At 37.4% G+C, this 13,451-nt stretch overlaps 1 protein-coding gene across 2 annotated transcripts in view; it reads right to left on the reverse strand.

Annotated features, from left to right (window-relative positions):
• Positions 1–286: 286 nt before the first annotated feature.
• Positions 287–13,451, reverse strand: part of LOC150083157 (WD repeat domain phosphoinositide-interacting protein 2-like) — a 387,374-nt gene continuing 374,209 nt past the window's right edge. For both annotated transcript variants that reach the window (XM_090377860.1, XM_090377861.1), the window contains exon 12: positions 287–3,048. In XM_090377860.1, coding sequence (XP_090233986.1) covers positions 2,948–3,048 — 101 coding nt within the window. In that variant the 3' untranslated portion in view covers positions 287–2,947. The remainder of the gene's footprint in view (positions 3,049–13,451) is intronic.

The raw sequence follows: 13,451 nt of genomic DNA on the forward strand, positions 1-13,451 counted from the left end.
GATTCTCTAATTTATTTTCATTCCATATATTTAATTGGGTTTAGTTTAGCAAATCATAATAAATAGAACATTTTGAATTCAGTAAAAACAAAAGCTAACCATTTTATAATAAAAACAGAGGGGGCTAAATACACCCACGTAAGCGACCTTATTACAGTTGAGGGCGTGAGTGAGTGAAGGTTAAAGAAACAAATGTGTGGCGTCTATTGATTTAAATGCACCCTACAGAACTTGTTTTTGAAACTCAAAGTGTAGTGGTTGTAGGAGCCCCATAAAGTGAGTCATATATGAATAGCAGTTTTATTTTGCATATTTATAAGAACACTAGTTAAATAAACAGAGTACATAACTACAGTGTAACTAAATAGAGCACAGTCCATATTAAGAACTGAGTTTATTTTTTTTTTTATCTTCACTGCACCATTACTATTACTCTATGTAGGATAATGTTTCCGAGGACAATGTGAGGGTTTCTATGTCACACCTGGATGCAGGTTCTCGTGAGTGTTTTGGTAAGTGACAGGTAACTTAATGGTGATAACCACTACTCACACTTGAAACAAATGAATGAAGAAGTAACTTTTATTATTCATATAAACAGAAACATTATATGTTTTAATTTATTTTATTTGTAAAATGTAGGTAGGTTGTTTCTATTTACGGAAGATGAACACACACCAGGTTCAAATTTATCAAATTCTAACTAGGAGCTAAATGATTTGTAATAACTGACGGGAAAGTGGAAAGAAATTGTTGTTAAACAATTTCTCTTCCACTTTTGAAGTGGATGCGATCTATCCAATTATAAAGGCACTTGGGGTGGATGCGATCTATCAAATTATATTAAGAGAGGCTGCAAAAGGAGCGAGCAAACCCTTAGCTATAATTATGAGAGTATCCTTGGATTCAGGGAAGGTCCCCACGACTGGTGATGTGCAAATGTATCCCGAATTCACAAAGGGGGATCAAACGAAAAATTATATACCTGTTAGTTTAACTTCTGTTACAGGGAAAATAATAGAATCACTGGTAAAAGAAGTAATGCAGAATCATCTAGACAAAGCTGCAATTATAGTTCAGATGCAGCATGAATTTGTTTAGGGGAAATCTTGTCTGACCAATTTGATTGGATACTATGATGTGGTCACTGGATGCAAAAAATGATTTTGATATCATATACTTGGATTTCAGGAAAGCTTTTTGATACTGTTGCACATAAAAGACTGCTGCAAACATATTGGAGCAGTGCAGTATTAAGGGCAAGTTACTACTATGGATAAAGGGATGGTTGAGTGAGAGAAGACAGAAAGGTAATCAATGGGCACTGCTCTTCGTGAAATGATGTTATAAGTGGAGTTTCCCAGGTATGGGTGTTAGGCCCATTGTTATTTTCTATATTTATTAATGATATTGATGAAGGTACAAAGGTTGGCAAGGTGGTTAATGACAGGAATGACAGTGTGCTACTTCAACAGGATCTAGAAAAGTTAGGCAGATGGGGTGAGAAATGGAAATTGAAGTTTAACATTGACAAATGCAAAGTAATGCGTATGGGTAGCAGTAACCCTCAGAGTAAGGGTTACTGCTGAGTTGTACAGTAGTATAGTACCTCACAGTTGTACCACCAACTGTGAGGTACTGCACTCAGGTTAGTGGGAAATGAAGAAGACCTGGGGATAATTGTACAGTATTTTATGAAGTTCTCTGAGCAATGCAGACTGGCTCCCAGTAAATATCATGAGGTTTTGTCAATGATATACTGTAATTTTGCTAGCATGGATAAGGAGTTGATTATCCCATTGTATAAGGTCAGGATACATATTGAGTACTGCCTACTGGTCTGGAGGCCTCATTTTAGGAAGGATGTAGAGCTGATGGAATGAGTATAGAGAAGTGCAATGAGATGGGTGAGGGGAACAGAGGTGCTTTACCAAGAAAGGCTTCACTTCTGCAAATTGCAGTGCCTGGGGACTCGGGCACCTGCAAGGTGATCTGATTGAGGTGTTTCAGGGTTTGAATGGATTGAACAAGCTCAATACTGAGGGGGTTCTTCCTCTTGCTCAGACTACACACGAGGGAGCACAAATTCAAATTTGAAGGGGGTTGGTTGATTGGTTGGGGATTTATATGGCACATCAGCATCTATGGTCATAGTGCGCCATTTGGAGGAGGATGGTTGAAGAATAGATGTGAGGAAGGTTGCCTTTAACCAGCAGGTGATTGATTGCTAGAATAAATTCCATCTGTAGTTGTGGAAGTTGACAGCTTAAATAAATTCAAGGAAGAACTAGACAAACTATTGGAGGTGATGAATAGTTGAAATGGGAGTGGTTTTTTGTTTGTATGTTTGTTTTGTCAGGTGCTATATAAGCCTCCTTTCTTGCATCATTTGTCACTAGTAATTCTAAATCAATTAATTAATATTTGACAGTCACAATTAGCATAAACAAAATAATAAAAAGCCTTACTGTAGATAGAAATTTAAAATGTAGTAAAATGGAAAAATAAAATAGCAAATTTCAGAAAGCTCCAATTACTAACTAAAAATACCCTTACAAATATCCAAATAAACTACCACCTAAAATTAATAGTAAATACCTATAAAATATGAGTACATTAAAATAAAAATATCTTGCAAGCTGGGTACCAACCCCACTTTATTCCACAGGCTCTTAAATATACTGTTTGCAGATATCCACAGAAAATAATCTCTAGAAAGGGCAAGGTCCTGATTTATGTGCACACACATACAGCATAATGTTCATTCTTGATTTATCTATATATATCAGTTTATATTTGCTTTTGAAAAACATTGTGTGTATACTCAAGAATGATCAGTGGGCATCAAGAATCATCAGGTTTTATATGTGAATTTTCAAAGTTAAACACCTGCATAATTCCAGAATGTTCAATGTTTTGTAAATTTTATAGCAACAGCACCATATAATCAATAAGTTTTCTGTGTCATTGGAGGAAATTCCTGGTCATCATCCAGTTTTAAGCCAAAATTTGAAGATGGACCATAATTCCTTGAAGACCCATCATTTCCTGTATAAAGAAAATAAAATATACTCTATGAAAACAAACTGACAACAGTGAAATAACTAAATGCCAGCTGAATCAAAACTGTTATTATAAATTCACAAAAAGTAAAAGGCATGGCAATCCAAAGTTTCATTAAAACTATTTGTGATTTAAACCAGCTAACTTAAATTTAATCAAATATGTTTTGCATTCATACTCCTCTTTTAACTTATCTGATAAATTCTGGCTGGGTGAATTGAAACTTTTTTTTTATGATAAATCTCCCATTTCTAGGATGTCTAGGTAATTATTTCTGGTGAAAATATCTATAATTTATCTTAGTTGGCTGCCTTCAATTCTCTAATTCTAAAATAAATTTTCAACCATTAAAAAAATGGGACTTTATATAAAAAGTATGCAAAGTATACATAAGAACAATATGGTTATTCAAAGGATCATCCTTACATTGTGCATTAATATATACACAGTAACTCTGCAAAATCCAATAAATGTTGCAAAAATTATCAACCTTTTAAAATTTGGAAATTAAGAAAACAACTTGGCACATGTATATAGCAATCACATTTGTCTTTAAGAATCCTTTAAAAAAAAAAAAAGGATGATATTTCTCACTTTATAAGATTCCTGCATGACTTTCTTTGTCTTCAAATTGTTTTTGCAGCCAGGAATGGTTTTAATTTTCACAACAGCAATGTGTTGCCTCGGTATTGCACTACTTTCCAACGTATAGCTTTGCCAAAAGGATAATTTTTTTTTTTTTTTTTTTTTTTTTATGTGAACCCCAAACGCGAGAGGTATTAGAACCTATAGTACTTAGTGTCGTGCTTGGGTTGGAGGTTGAGAAGACGAAAGAAGATATTTGTTGACACTGGACTTGAATTTCTGTAGATTGTAATTTTCAGGAAATAAGGTTGTTCCAGAAAATGGCAGTTGAATGAATAAACGAGGAAGATGAAAAGTTGGTTCTGTGAGTTTGAAGTTGGACGGTAAATGGATGTTGCCTGGTGGCAGCACGTGTTCGGACTGTTTTGAAAGAGAGAGCAGGAATTATAGAAGCCAATTCAGAAGAACAGTGCCCGTGGAAGTATCTGTAGAAGAGGCATGCAGCAAAAACAGTACGTCTATGAGAAAGTGAGTGGAGAGACTGTTAGAGATGAGTCATTAATTAACCTAACTGCCCTCTTCTGAATGGAATCAAGAAGCCTGAGAGAGGTTTTGGGGGCACCACCCCAGATGTGGGAACAATATTCCACGGCAGGGCGGATTTGTGATTTATACAGAGTGAGCAGCTGTTTGAAAGAAAAGTAACGCCGGGAGCAAAAGAGAAAACCAAGTTTTTTAGATGCACAGGAAGCAATATTTGTAATGTGCTTGTGCCAAGAGAGATTAGAAGTCAGGGTAATCCCCAAAAGAGATATATCCTTTTCCCTAGAAATCGGAGTGTCCCTAAAGATAAGCATAGGAGCAGAAGAATCCTTTTTGCGAGATATAAGACAAGACTGAGTTTTAGAAGGGTTGAAATCAACTAAGTTGTCTTTGCCGAACTGGAGAATTACCTGAAGATCGGCATTTAAGGAATTGGTAGCAGAGTTTCGAGAAGTTGAAGCTGATTGAGCAGGACAAAGTTTCTCAAAATGGAAAGTGGAATGCAATGTGCTATCATTGGCAAAACTATGGATAGGATTGCCAGTCAATGGAAGAAGGTCATTAATATACAAGAGTAAAAGAGTGGGGGAAAGAACTGAACCTTGGGGGACACCGGCATTAGTGGAGAAGTTAGAAGACAGAGAGCCATCTACCATCACCCTCAATTACTAAAATCAGTTGGCAAACCATAAGATGGAAGCTTGTTTAGAAAACCTTTATGCCAAACACGATCGAAAGCCTTTCAGATGTCAAGAGCAACTACTTGTGTTTCTCCGAACTTTTCCATTGAATTAGTCCATAAATGGGTAACATAAGCCAGAATATCACCAGTGGATCGACACTGACGGAATCCATACTGGCGATCGTTGATCAGACGGAAGGTTTCTAAGTAGTTTAAGAGTTGGCGGTTAATTGATTTCTCCATTACTTTAGAAAGAGTAGAAGTAATTGCAATGGGACGATAATTGGATGGGAGGGATTTGTCACCCTTTTTAGGAACTGGCTGGATATGAGCAAATTTCCAAGCAGAAGGAAAAACACCTTTGGAATAAGAAAGTGAAAAAAGGCGGCAAAGAATAGGAGTAAGTTCAGGAGCACAGGTTTTGAGAACAAGTGGAGAAATACCATCAGGACCTGGAGCTTTCTTAGCATCAAGATTCATCAAAATCCTTCTGTTATCCTTTTGACAGAAGACCACAGGAGGCATTGAATGGAGTGTGTTGGGAATGGTAGGAGGTGTTTTACCAAGATCATTAATACATGAGCTGGAATAAAAATTGGATGCTAGCAGTTCAGCTTTATCCTTGGTTGAAGTGACAACAGAACCATCTGGTTTGGACAGAGGTGGGAGCAGAGATGGGCAAAAGTTGTGGCCAATAGCTTTGGCAAGAGACCAGAATGCTCGGATACCATTAGGGCAAGAAGCAAGTTTTCTACTCTTAGCCTCTTCAAACTCTAGTTTGGACTGATTAATAACTGCTTTACAATTGTTGTGAGCTTTGGTGTAGGTCGAAAATGAAACTGAAGAATTAGAAACAAGCCAGTTACGATATGCAACATTCTTTTCTTGAACAGCCTTAGCACATTTATTTGAAAACCAAGGTTTAGATAAAGGACGAGATTTTAAAGTGGACTGACATGATCTGAGCAAACGTTGACATCAGAAGTTTTGAAACAATACTCCGACCAAGGAAAAGAAGAAAAGAAGTCTCACAGGTCATCCCATTTTGCATTCTTGTAATGCCAAACAACACGAGGTTGGGAATAGCCATGAGATAAAGATTCCATTGGAGAAGAGAAAATCACCAAGTTGTGATCTGAAGTGCCTAAAGGACCTCTCACTTCGACCGTGTACTTAGAAGGGTTGTTTGTGAGAAAAAGATCAAGCGTATTGGCTGTATGATTAGGATTGTCCGGTATTCTTGTAGGTAAATGAACAATCTGTGCTAGGTCATTAGTAATTGCAAAAGCCTCAGCATCTCGACCTGCTGGGTTGGTGTGACTAGAAAACGGAAGCCAGCTGGAGTTGTGAACATTAAAATCACCAAGGAAAATTTCCTCACTGTTAGGAAAGTTGGACTGGAGAAAGTCAAGTTGCAAAGAGCTCCAAGTGATTGGTGGAGTTGGGAGAACAGTAGAGACAACAGATTTTAAGCCAGAGGAGATTCCAAATTGCCAAGTCTGACAGGGAATATCAGAACGGACACATTAAAAAGTACCACCTTTGAGGTGAAAGGAATCATACAGCAAATAATTTGGGTATCTGAGATACCCAAATTATTTGCTGTATGATTTTTGCTTCACCCCTCGCAGTAGTTGAATTGGTCATTTGCTTAAAAGTTGAGATTGCTGTGATAGCCTGTTTCAGGACTAACTGATCCCTCATCAGATAGGATGTTGTATCTAGTGATGACACAGACAAAACATTTGTTAAAAAGTTCAAAGTGAGATGACATGCGGTATAAAAAATCAGTTTTGAAAGGTGTGAAGGTGTCAGTTATGTGTTACTATTATCACCAGAGACCACCTGCTATCTGATGAGGTACCAGTTAGTCTTGAAATAGCAATCTCACCTTTTAAAACAAATTAGCATTAGCATTAGTAGAGGCATTTGATGCAAGAAAGCAAGCTTATGCAGCATCAGCCAAAAAAAAAAAAAAAAAAACCCCACTTCCACTTCACCCCTCTGTTCGTTCAAAATACCTGTCCAGCTGAGCCTTAAACTTATTTAGGCTATCAACCTCCACCACAAGGGATGGAAGTCTGTTCCACCAACCAACCACCCGCTGGCTAAAGGCAAATTTCCACACGTCTATCCTACATCTGTCTTTCCTCAATTTGAATTTATGCCCTCTCAGGTGATTTTTCTGAGCTAGAGGAAGAATCCCATCAGCATTGAGCATGCTTAAACCATTCAAGGCTTTATACACCTCTATCAAATCACCTCGCTGGTGCCTAGTCTCCAGACACTGTAATTTGCAAAACTTAAGCCTTTCTTCCTAAGAGCACCCTTTGTTCCATTCACTAATCTTGTTGCCCTTCTCTGTACTCGTTCCAGCAGCTCTACATCCTTCTTGAAATGAGGCCTCCAGACCTGTATACAGTAATCTAGGTGTGGCCTCACCATTGCCTTATACAATGGAATAATCACCTTCTTATCCCTGCTGGAAAAATTCCTGTATATCATTGACAATACTCCATGAGCTACTCTTGCAGCCCGTCTGCACTGCTCAGAGAACAATGGCCAACTAACTTTTGGTGAGACCATCTGTAGGCAACTTGTTATATTTGTTGTGCTGCTGTGAGAATTAAGATCATTGCATTATCTAGGCAGTTTAAATAATGACCACAAAATTAGAGGAAAAGATAAGGTTTTATTCTTTCACTGCTAATGTTTATTATAATTCTTTTATTCTGATGCTGTATAAGTTTGCTTTCTTGCATCGTATGCCTCTGCTAATGCTAATAACTTATAAGATGGATTTACTGGATGATTGTTTTCTACATCAGCACGTTAGACAGGCAACCAGTCCCCATGGACTGGAGATGTGCAAATGTATCACCTATTCACAAAGGGGGAATCTAAGGGTGGCACAGGTAATTACAGACCAGTTAGTTAACTTCTGTTCCGGGGAAAATAATGGTTTTACTGGTTAAAGATGCATTGCGAGATCATCTAGACAAGACTGCATTAATAATTCAGACATAGCATAGGTTTGTTAAGGGAAGGTCTTGTCTGACAGATCTGATTGGATACTATGATATGGTTACAAAGGAACTGGATGCAAAAAAATAATTTTTATATCATAGACTTGGATTTTCATGGAACTGGATGCAAAAAATAATTTTGATATCATATACTTGGATTTCACGAAAGCTTTTGACACTGTTGCACATGGAAGACAACTATACAAATTGGAGAAGCATGGTATTAAGGGCAAGTTGCCACAATGGATAAAAGGGTGGTTGAGTAGGAGAAGACAGAGAGGTAATCAATGGACGCTGTTCTTCATGGACTAATGTTATTAGTTGAGTCCCCCAGGATTCAGTGTTGGGCCCACTGTTGTTTTGTATATTTATCAATGATATTGATGAAGGTATATAAGGCTTAATTTCAAAGTTTGCTGATGATACAAAGATTGACAGGGTTATTAAGGGCAGTGTCCTACTGCAACAGGATCCAGAAAAGTTGGGTAGATGGGCTGAGAAGTGGCAACTGAAGTTTAACATTGACAAATGCAAAGTACCACACAGTTGGTACGTGTAGTACCACACAGTTGGTACGTGTAGTACCACATGTACAAACTGTGTGGTACTACACTTAGGGTGGTAGAAAATGAGAAAGACCTGTAAGTAATTATACAGTCAAATATAAAGTTTTTTGAGCAATGCAGACAGGCTGCCTGAGCAGTGGTCATGGGGTCAGGCTGCAAGAACAGGTTATTGTGTCAATCCAACATATCACTGGGTAATGGTCACTACCCAGCGTATTGCTATGAGTAGTCCATCCAAATAGAGAGTAAATGGATGCTGAGCAGAGAGAGACATCAATGGCTGAAGTAGATCCTGTAGGTAAATGCATTAAGTGTGCGTGCCAATATTGAGAGTAATCAGGTTGTGCTGGTTAAGTAATTTTTCTATAATTTGTCCATGTTATGATTTCATTTCCCCACAATGGATTTGACTATTGAGGTCCCCTAGGATGAAGTAGGTTGAGGAAGTTGTACCACTAATTCTTCTAGGTCAGCATATCTTATATTTTGATTAAGGGACAAGTGTAGCGAGATGATAGTCAAGTCAAAATTAAAATTGACTTGTACTGCAACTGCCTCAATATTTGTCTTTAATGGAATGGGTTTGCAGGGTATTTGAGTTTTGATTATTAGTGCTACACCTCCACATGCCAGATTGTTTCCATTTTGAACAAAGTAATCTTGCCGATGAATTATATAGTTCTGAAGAGAGTTATATGCAGGGTTAGATTTGTTTCCTGTAGCAGAAAGCAATAGGACATATTGTTTGGCAATCTTGGATGTCGTTTAAATTACTGCGATATCCTCTACAGTTCCCCTGCAGAAGTGTAAGCATTATTTGGGTTTATTAGAACCCTTGATTGGTTTTCAAGGTGTGAAGGTTTGTTTAACTCAAGTTTCCCTTTTCTCCTTCTTTGGAAAGTATGGTTTTCCCATATCCTCGTTAGTAAATAGTTCTAGTGTCTGCTCATCTTGCTGTGAGCTAACTTCTGAGTCCATGCAATCTGTTTGGTTTGCATCAGGAGAAGTAAGTACTGTGGTATTTTGCTGTGGGATGGCATCTGGTTGTACAGCAATCCATGTATTTATAGGTTTACTTTTTTTGCTTGCTGTTTAGTTTATTGGAACCGTGGCCAATACTGATCTTGCTCACTCAGATAGCGATTTGCTTGGAGGTATAGTTAGCACTGTTTGAGTTGCAATTGATATTTGTTCTTTCATTACTTGAGTTGGTTTATTAGTATTCAGGGCTGGTACAGATTTTTTGGCCTCTTGGCAGATGACAGTGTGTCCAGTTTTGTATCACCTTATGTGTTTTTTACATTTCCAAAGGGGTCACTCCTTGGAAACGCTGGAAGTGCTTCTCTGCAGTTAGGAAAACTGTGCAATCAGTATTCGTGTGCGCAGTGGATCCATATGTGGCACAGGCAGCTGCTCCTCTGCAGACTATCAAACGTCTAGCAGTTGTAGCAGCCTAAGGGGTTGGAATGTAAGGTTTGACACGGCAGTTAAACTAACCTGCTTTGATCGCTGTTGGTGGTTTAAGGTTATCGAAAGTGAGTATTACGTTCCAAGTAGGAACTAATATGCCATCCTTCTTTGTCATTATTCTTCTGACATTGATGACTCCTTCATCTTGTAGTTCCTGTTGATCTTCATCTGACACGTTCATGAGGTCCCATTTGGTGATGGCACCTCTTGACGTATTCAGGGAATCGTGTGGTGAAACTGTAACAGTAGTTCCACCAAAAGTTTTTAGTTGCTCAGGCTGTCAAGCAGTGGCAATTTCGACCAGTAAGTCTTCTGATCTTAAGAGACGAACTGCCTTGGGGGTACCTATTATGCTTTCTAGGCATTTGTGCACTAGAAACGGTGAGAGTTTGCCAATAGGTTGTTCTTGGGTTGAATGAATAATAAGGAAAGTTGCAGTTCTGATTCTAGCTGCGTCAGTTTTTTGACAATTAGCTGTAATAGAATCAGTCTGACTGTTTTTGCCCTGTAAGGGTCTCATATATACACCCAGTGGATTTCTGGGTTTTAGGAACTGTTCGCTCCATTTCACCCTGGAAGGGAGAGCTTTTTTCCCTCCAAGTTACCACCACGTGGAGGCAGGAGCAGTGCCACCTTTGTGACCAAGTGGTAGTGGGTTAGTAATAAAATGGAAAAACTAAGAGAGGAAAGAAAGAAGGTTACTTTTCCATTTGATCTAGTAAAGTGTTTTCTTTACTGGATTAAGAAGCTGGACCATCAACATCACAAAATTATATTCAAGAACTTTCTGAAGATTTCGATCCTGAAGGTTTGAGTTCAAATGAATAACCTTAGGATTTTCAACTGATTTTTGATCCAGCTATACAGAGTATACTGCAACAACCAGCTTTGATTGCATCATCCAAAAAGAAAATCACATTTCAGCTCAACTGCCTGTTGTATACCCTCCAGAGGTTTCAACAGTAGTCGAGCATGAAATAATTTACAATGAACACCGAAAATGACCATAACTCCTATAAAGAATTTCAATGACAATTTCCGAAAAATACATTTGGAGCTGTTTGTGATATCCGTGATCGATTATGGAATGAAAATGATATAAAATTGTGCATTACAGCAAGTTATCCATTACTTCTCTTAGAATTTCCAACTGCAGATGTAACAACTGTGAAGGGTTGTAATCTCTCAAAAATGATTCCATTCCAACATTTTCGAAGAGCAACAGTTTCATTTATCCTGCTATGCCACCTCATCTACCGCAATTGGATTTAATGACTAAGAAGAAGACTACGACTTGGTTTCGGCCAATACAGAATTTTGGGCCAAGTGTTCCTGTATTTTAAATAGTCAGTCATTTGCTGCGGATGATGATTATTGTGTTAACGTTCATATCAAACGTAAGAAAATTTACAACTCGAGTTATTTAATGGGCTTGGTTCATAAATGAGATATAAGGGATTGAGTAAAGTGTCTACTTATGACTCTTTTATATCGTCTATATGATATCAAGATTGCTCAAGCATTTTTCAATGAAGACACGGAACATGATGATGATGCTCCTACATGTGATGAAATGAGTAAAGCTACACCTATTGCAGAAAGTTTAGTTGCTCAATAACAAACTCTTTTGTGGAGCGATAACAAATATTTACAAATAGCTCCTGATGAACAAAATATTTCACAAAGTTTACTTTTTTTTTACGAACATGCTGAAAAATTGTCCTTTCCTACCTTGGTCAGTATTGAGGGTTTACAGATAATTTAAAAGTTATACCGTTTATGATGGCATCCGGTGAACTTCGTCTTTCAGATTGGCGGTTGAGTGACGCCTTATTATCTCAATATGGCCACGAAAATAATGAGACTAAGAACTCAAATTCACTGGAACTTTTAACAGTTACTTTTAAATAGATCGGAAAAGACACTAAGCTCACCAAAGAACAAATTGAATCCCGAGAATACTTCAATAACGGCATTTGAAACAATTCAGCGTTTTTGAAATCAATTCCTATTTCAACTTATTACTAGACACAGCGTAAAAGAGATCTGTTTGTGATGATCAAAAAACTGGGTAAACCTACATTCTTCTTAACTTTAAGTGCAAACGAAATCTGTTGGCCTAAATTGCTAAAAATTTGCATACAAAATAAAACAACAGTTTCGATATCCCTGACAAGCAAGCAGAAGCTCTTCATTTAATGGAAAAGGCAACATTAGTTAATGAAAATACAGGCATACCTCGCTTAACGTAACCTCTGATAACGAAGCTTCGATATAACGAAGTCGGCAATTTCAAGCCCCATTTAACATAAAAAAATATATTCCAGTTTAATCACCTGAAATCTAAACAAACTGAAGAAATTACGGAAACCTTTGGGGCTTCTCGTGGTTGGTTCGAGAAATTTAAAAAACGGGCCAGGATTCATAGTGTAAAATTAACAGGAGAAGCTGCAAATAAGTTTCCAAGAAAACTAAAGGAAACAATTGAACGTGAAAATTTTCCAAATTTGGTGTTCAGTGTTGATGAAAGCGGTTTGTTCTGGAAACGGCTACCAACAAAAAGCTTCATTTCTATTGAAGAAAAATCAGCTGCTGGGTTCAAAGCAGCCAGAGGTCGTTTAACGTTACTCTTTGGATCAAATGCTTCTGGCGATTATAAATTAAAATTGTTATTAGTTTACCATTCAGAAAATCCAAGGGCATTAATAGGTAACATAAAAATGAATTTACCTGTAATATGGAAAGCAAATAGAAAAGCGTGGGTTACCAAGGGGTTATTTACTGATTGGTTTGTTAACCACTTTTGTCCTGAAGTAAAACGGTATTGTCAAAAAAACAACTTTGAAGAAAAAGCTCTTTTGTTGTTGCTCCGGGACATCCTACTGATCTTAACACGTTGGACACATGCATTCCTGTCAAAGTTGTGTTTCTTCCAGCAAACACAACTTCCCTGATTCAACCATTGGATCAGGGAGTAATAGCATCATTTAAAGCTTATTATCAGTGTCGAACATTAAGCAATTTAACTGAACTAGAGGATAAAGAGGAAATGACAGTTAAAACTTTTTGGAAAAACTACACCATTAAAAACGCAATTGAAAACATTGATAGTTCTTGGAAGAAGTCACTAAGAAATGCTTAAATCGAGTTTGGCGCAAAATATGGCCAGAAGTTGTACTAGAAGAAGAAAATAACATCATCCAAGAAACTAGAAATGAAGTTATCCAGATGGCTCAATCAATAGGTTTCGAAAATGTCGATGAAGAGGATGTTAGAAATTTATTGAATGCAGAAGATGATGGTTTTTCAGTGGAAGATTTAGAAAACCTTGTTAGCAACGAAGACAAAGATAATGATGACGAAGTTAAAGAAGTTCCTGCCGAAAAAGTGTTAACAACCAAAGATTTAAAAGGTGCTTAAATGACATTGAAAACGTTTTAAATTTTTTTTTAGTGAAAATGATCCCGATTTAGGAAGAAGTGTTATTGTTAAGCGATCTGTGTTAAATGCAATAAC

Source organism: Mastigoproctus giganteus, chromosome 7 (assembly GCF_048544385.1).
Source record: "Mastigoproctus giganteus isolate SK-2022 chromosome 7, ASM4854438v1, whole genome shotgun sequence".
NCBI classification, from domain to species: domain Eukaryota; kingdom Metazoa; phylum Arthropoda; class Arachnida; order Uropygi; family Thelyphonidae; genus Mastigoproctus; species Mastigoproctus giganteus.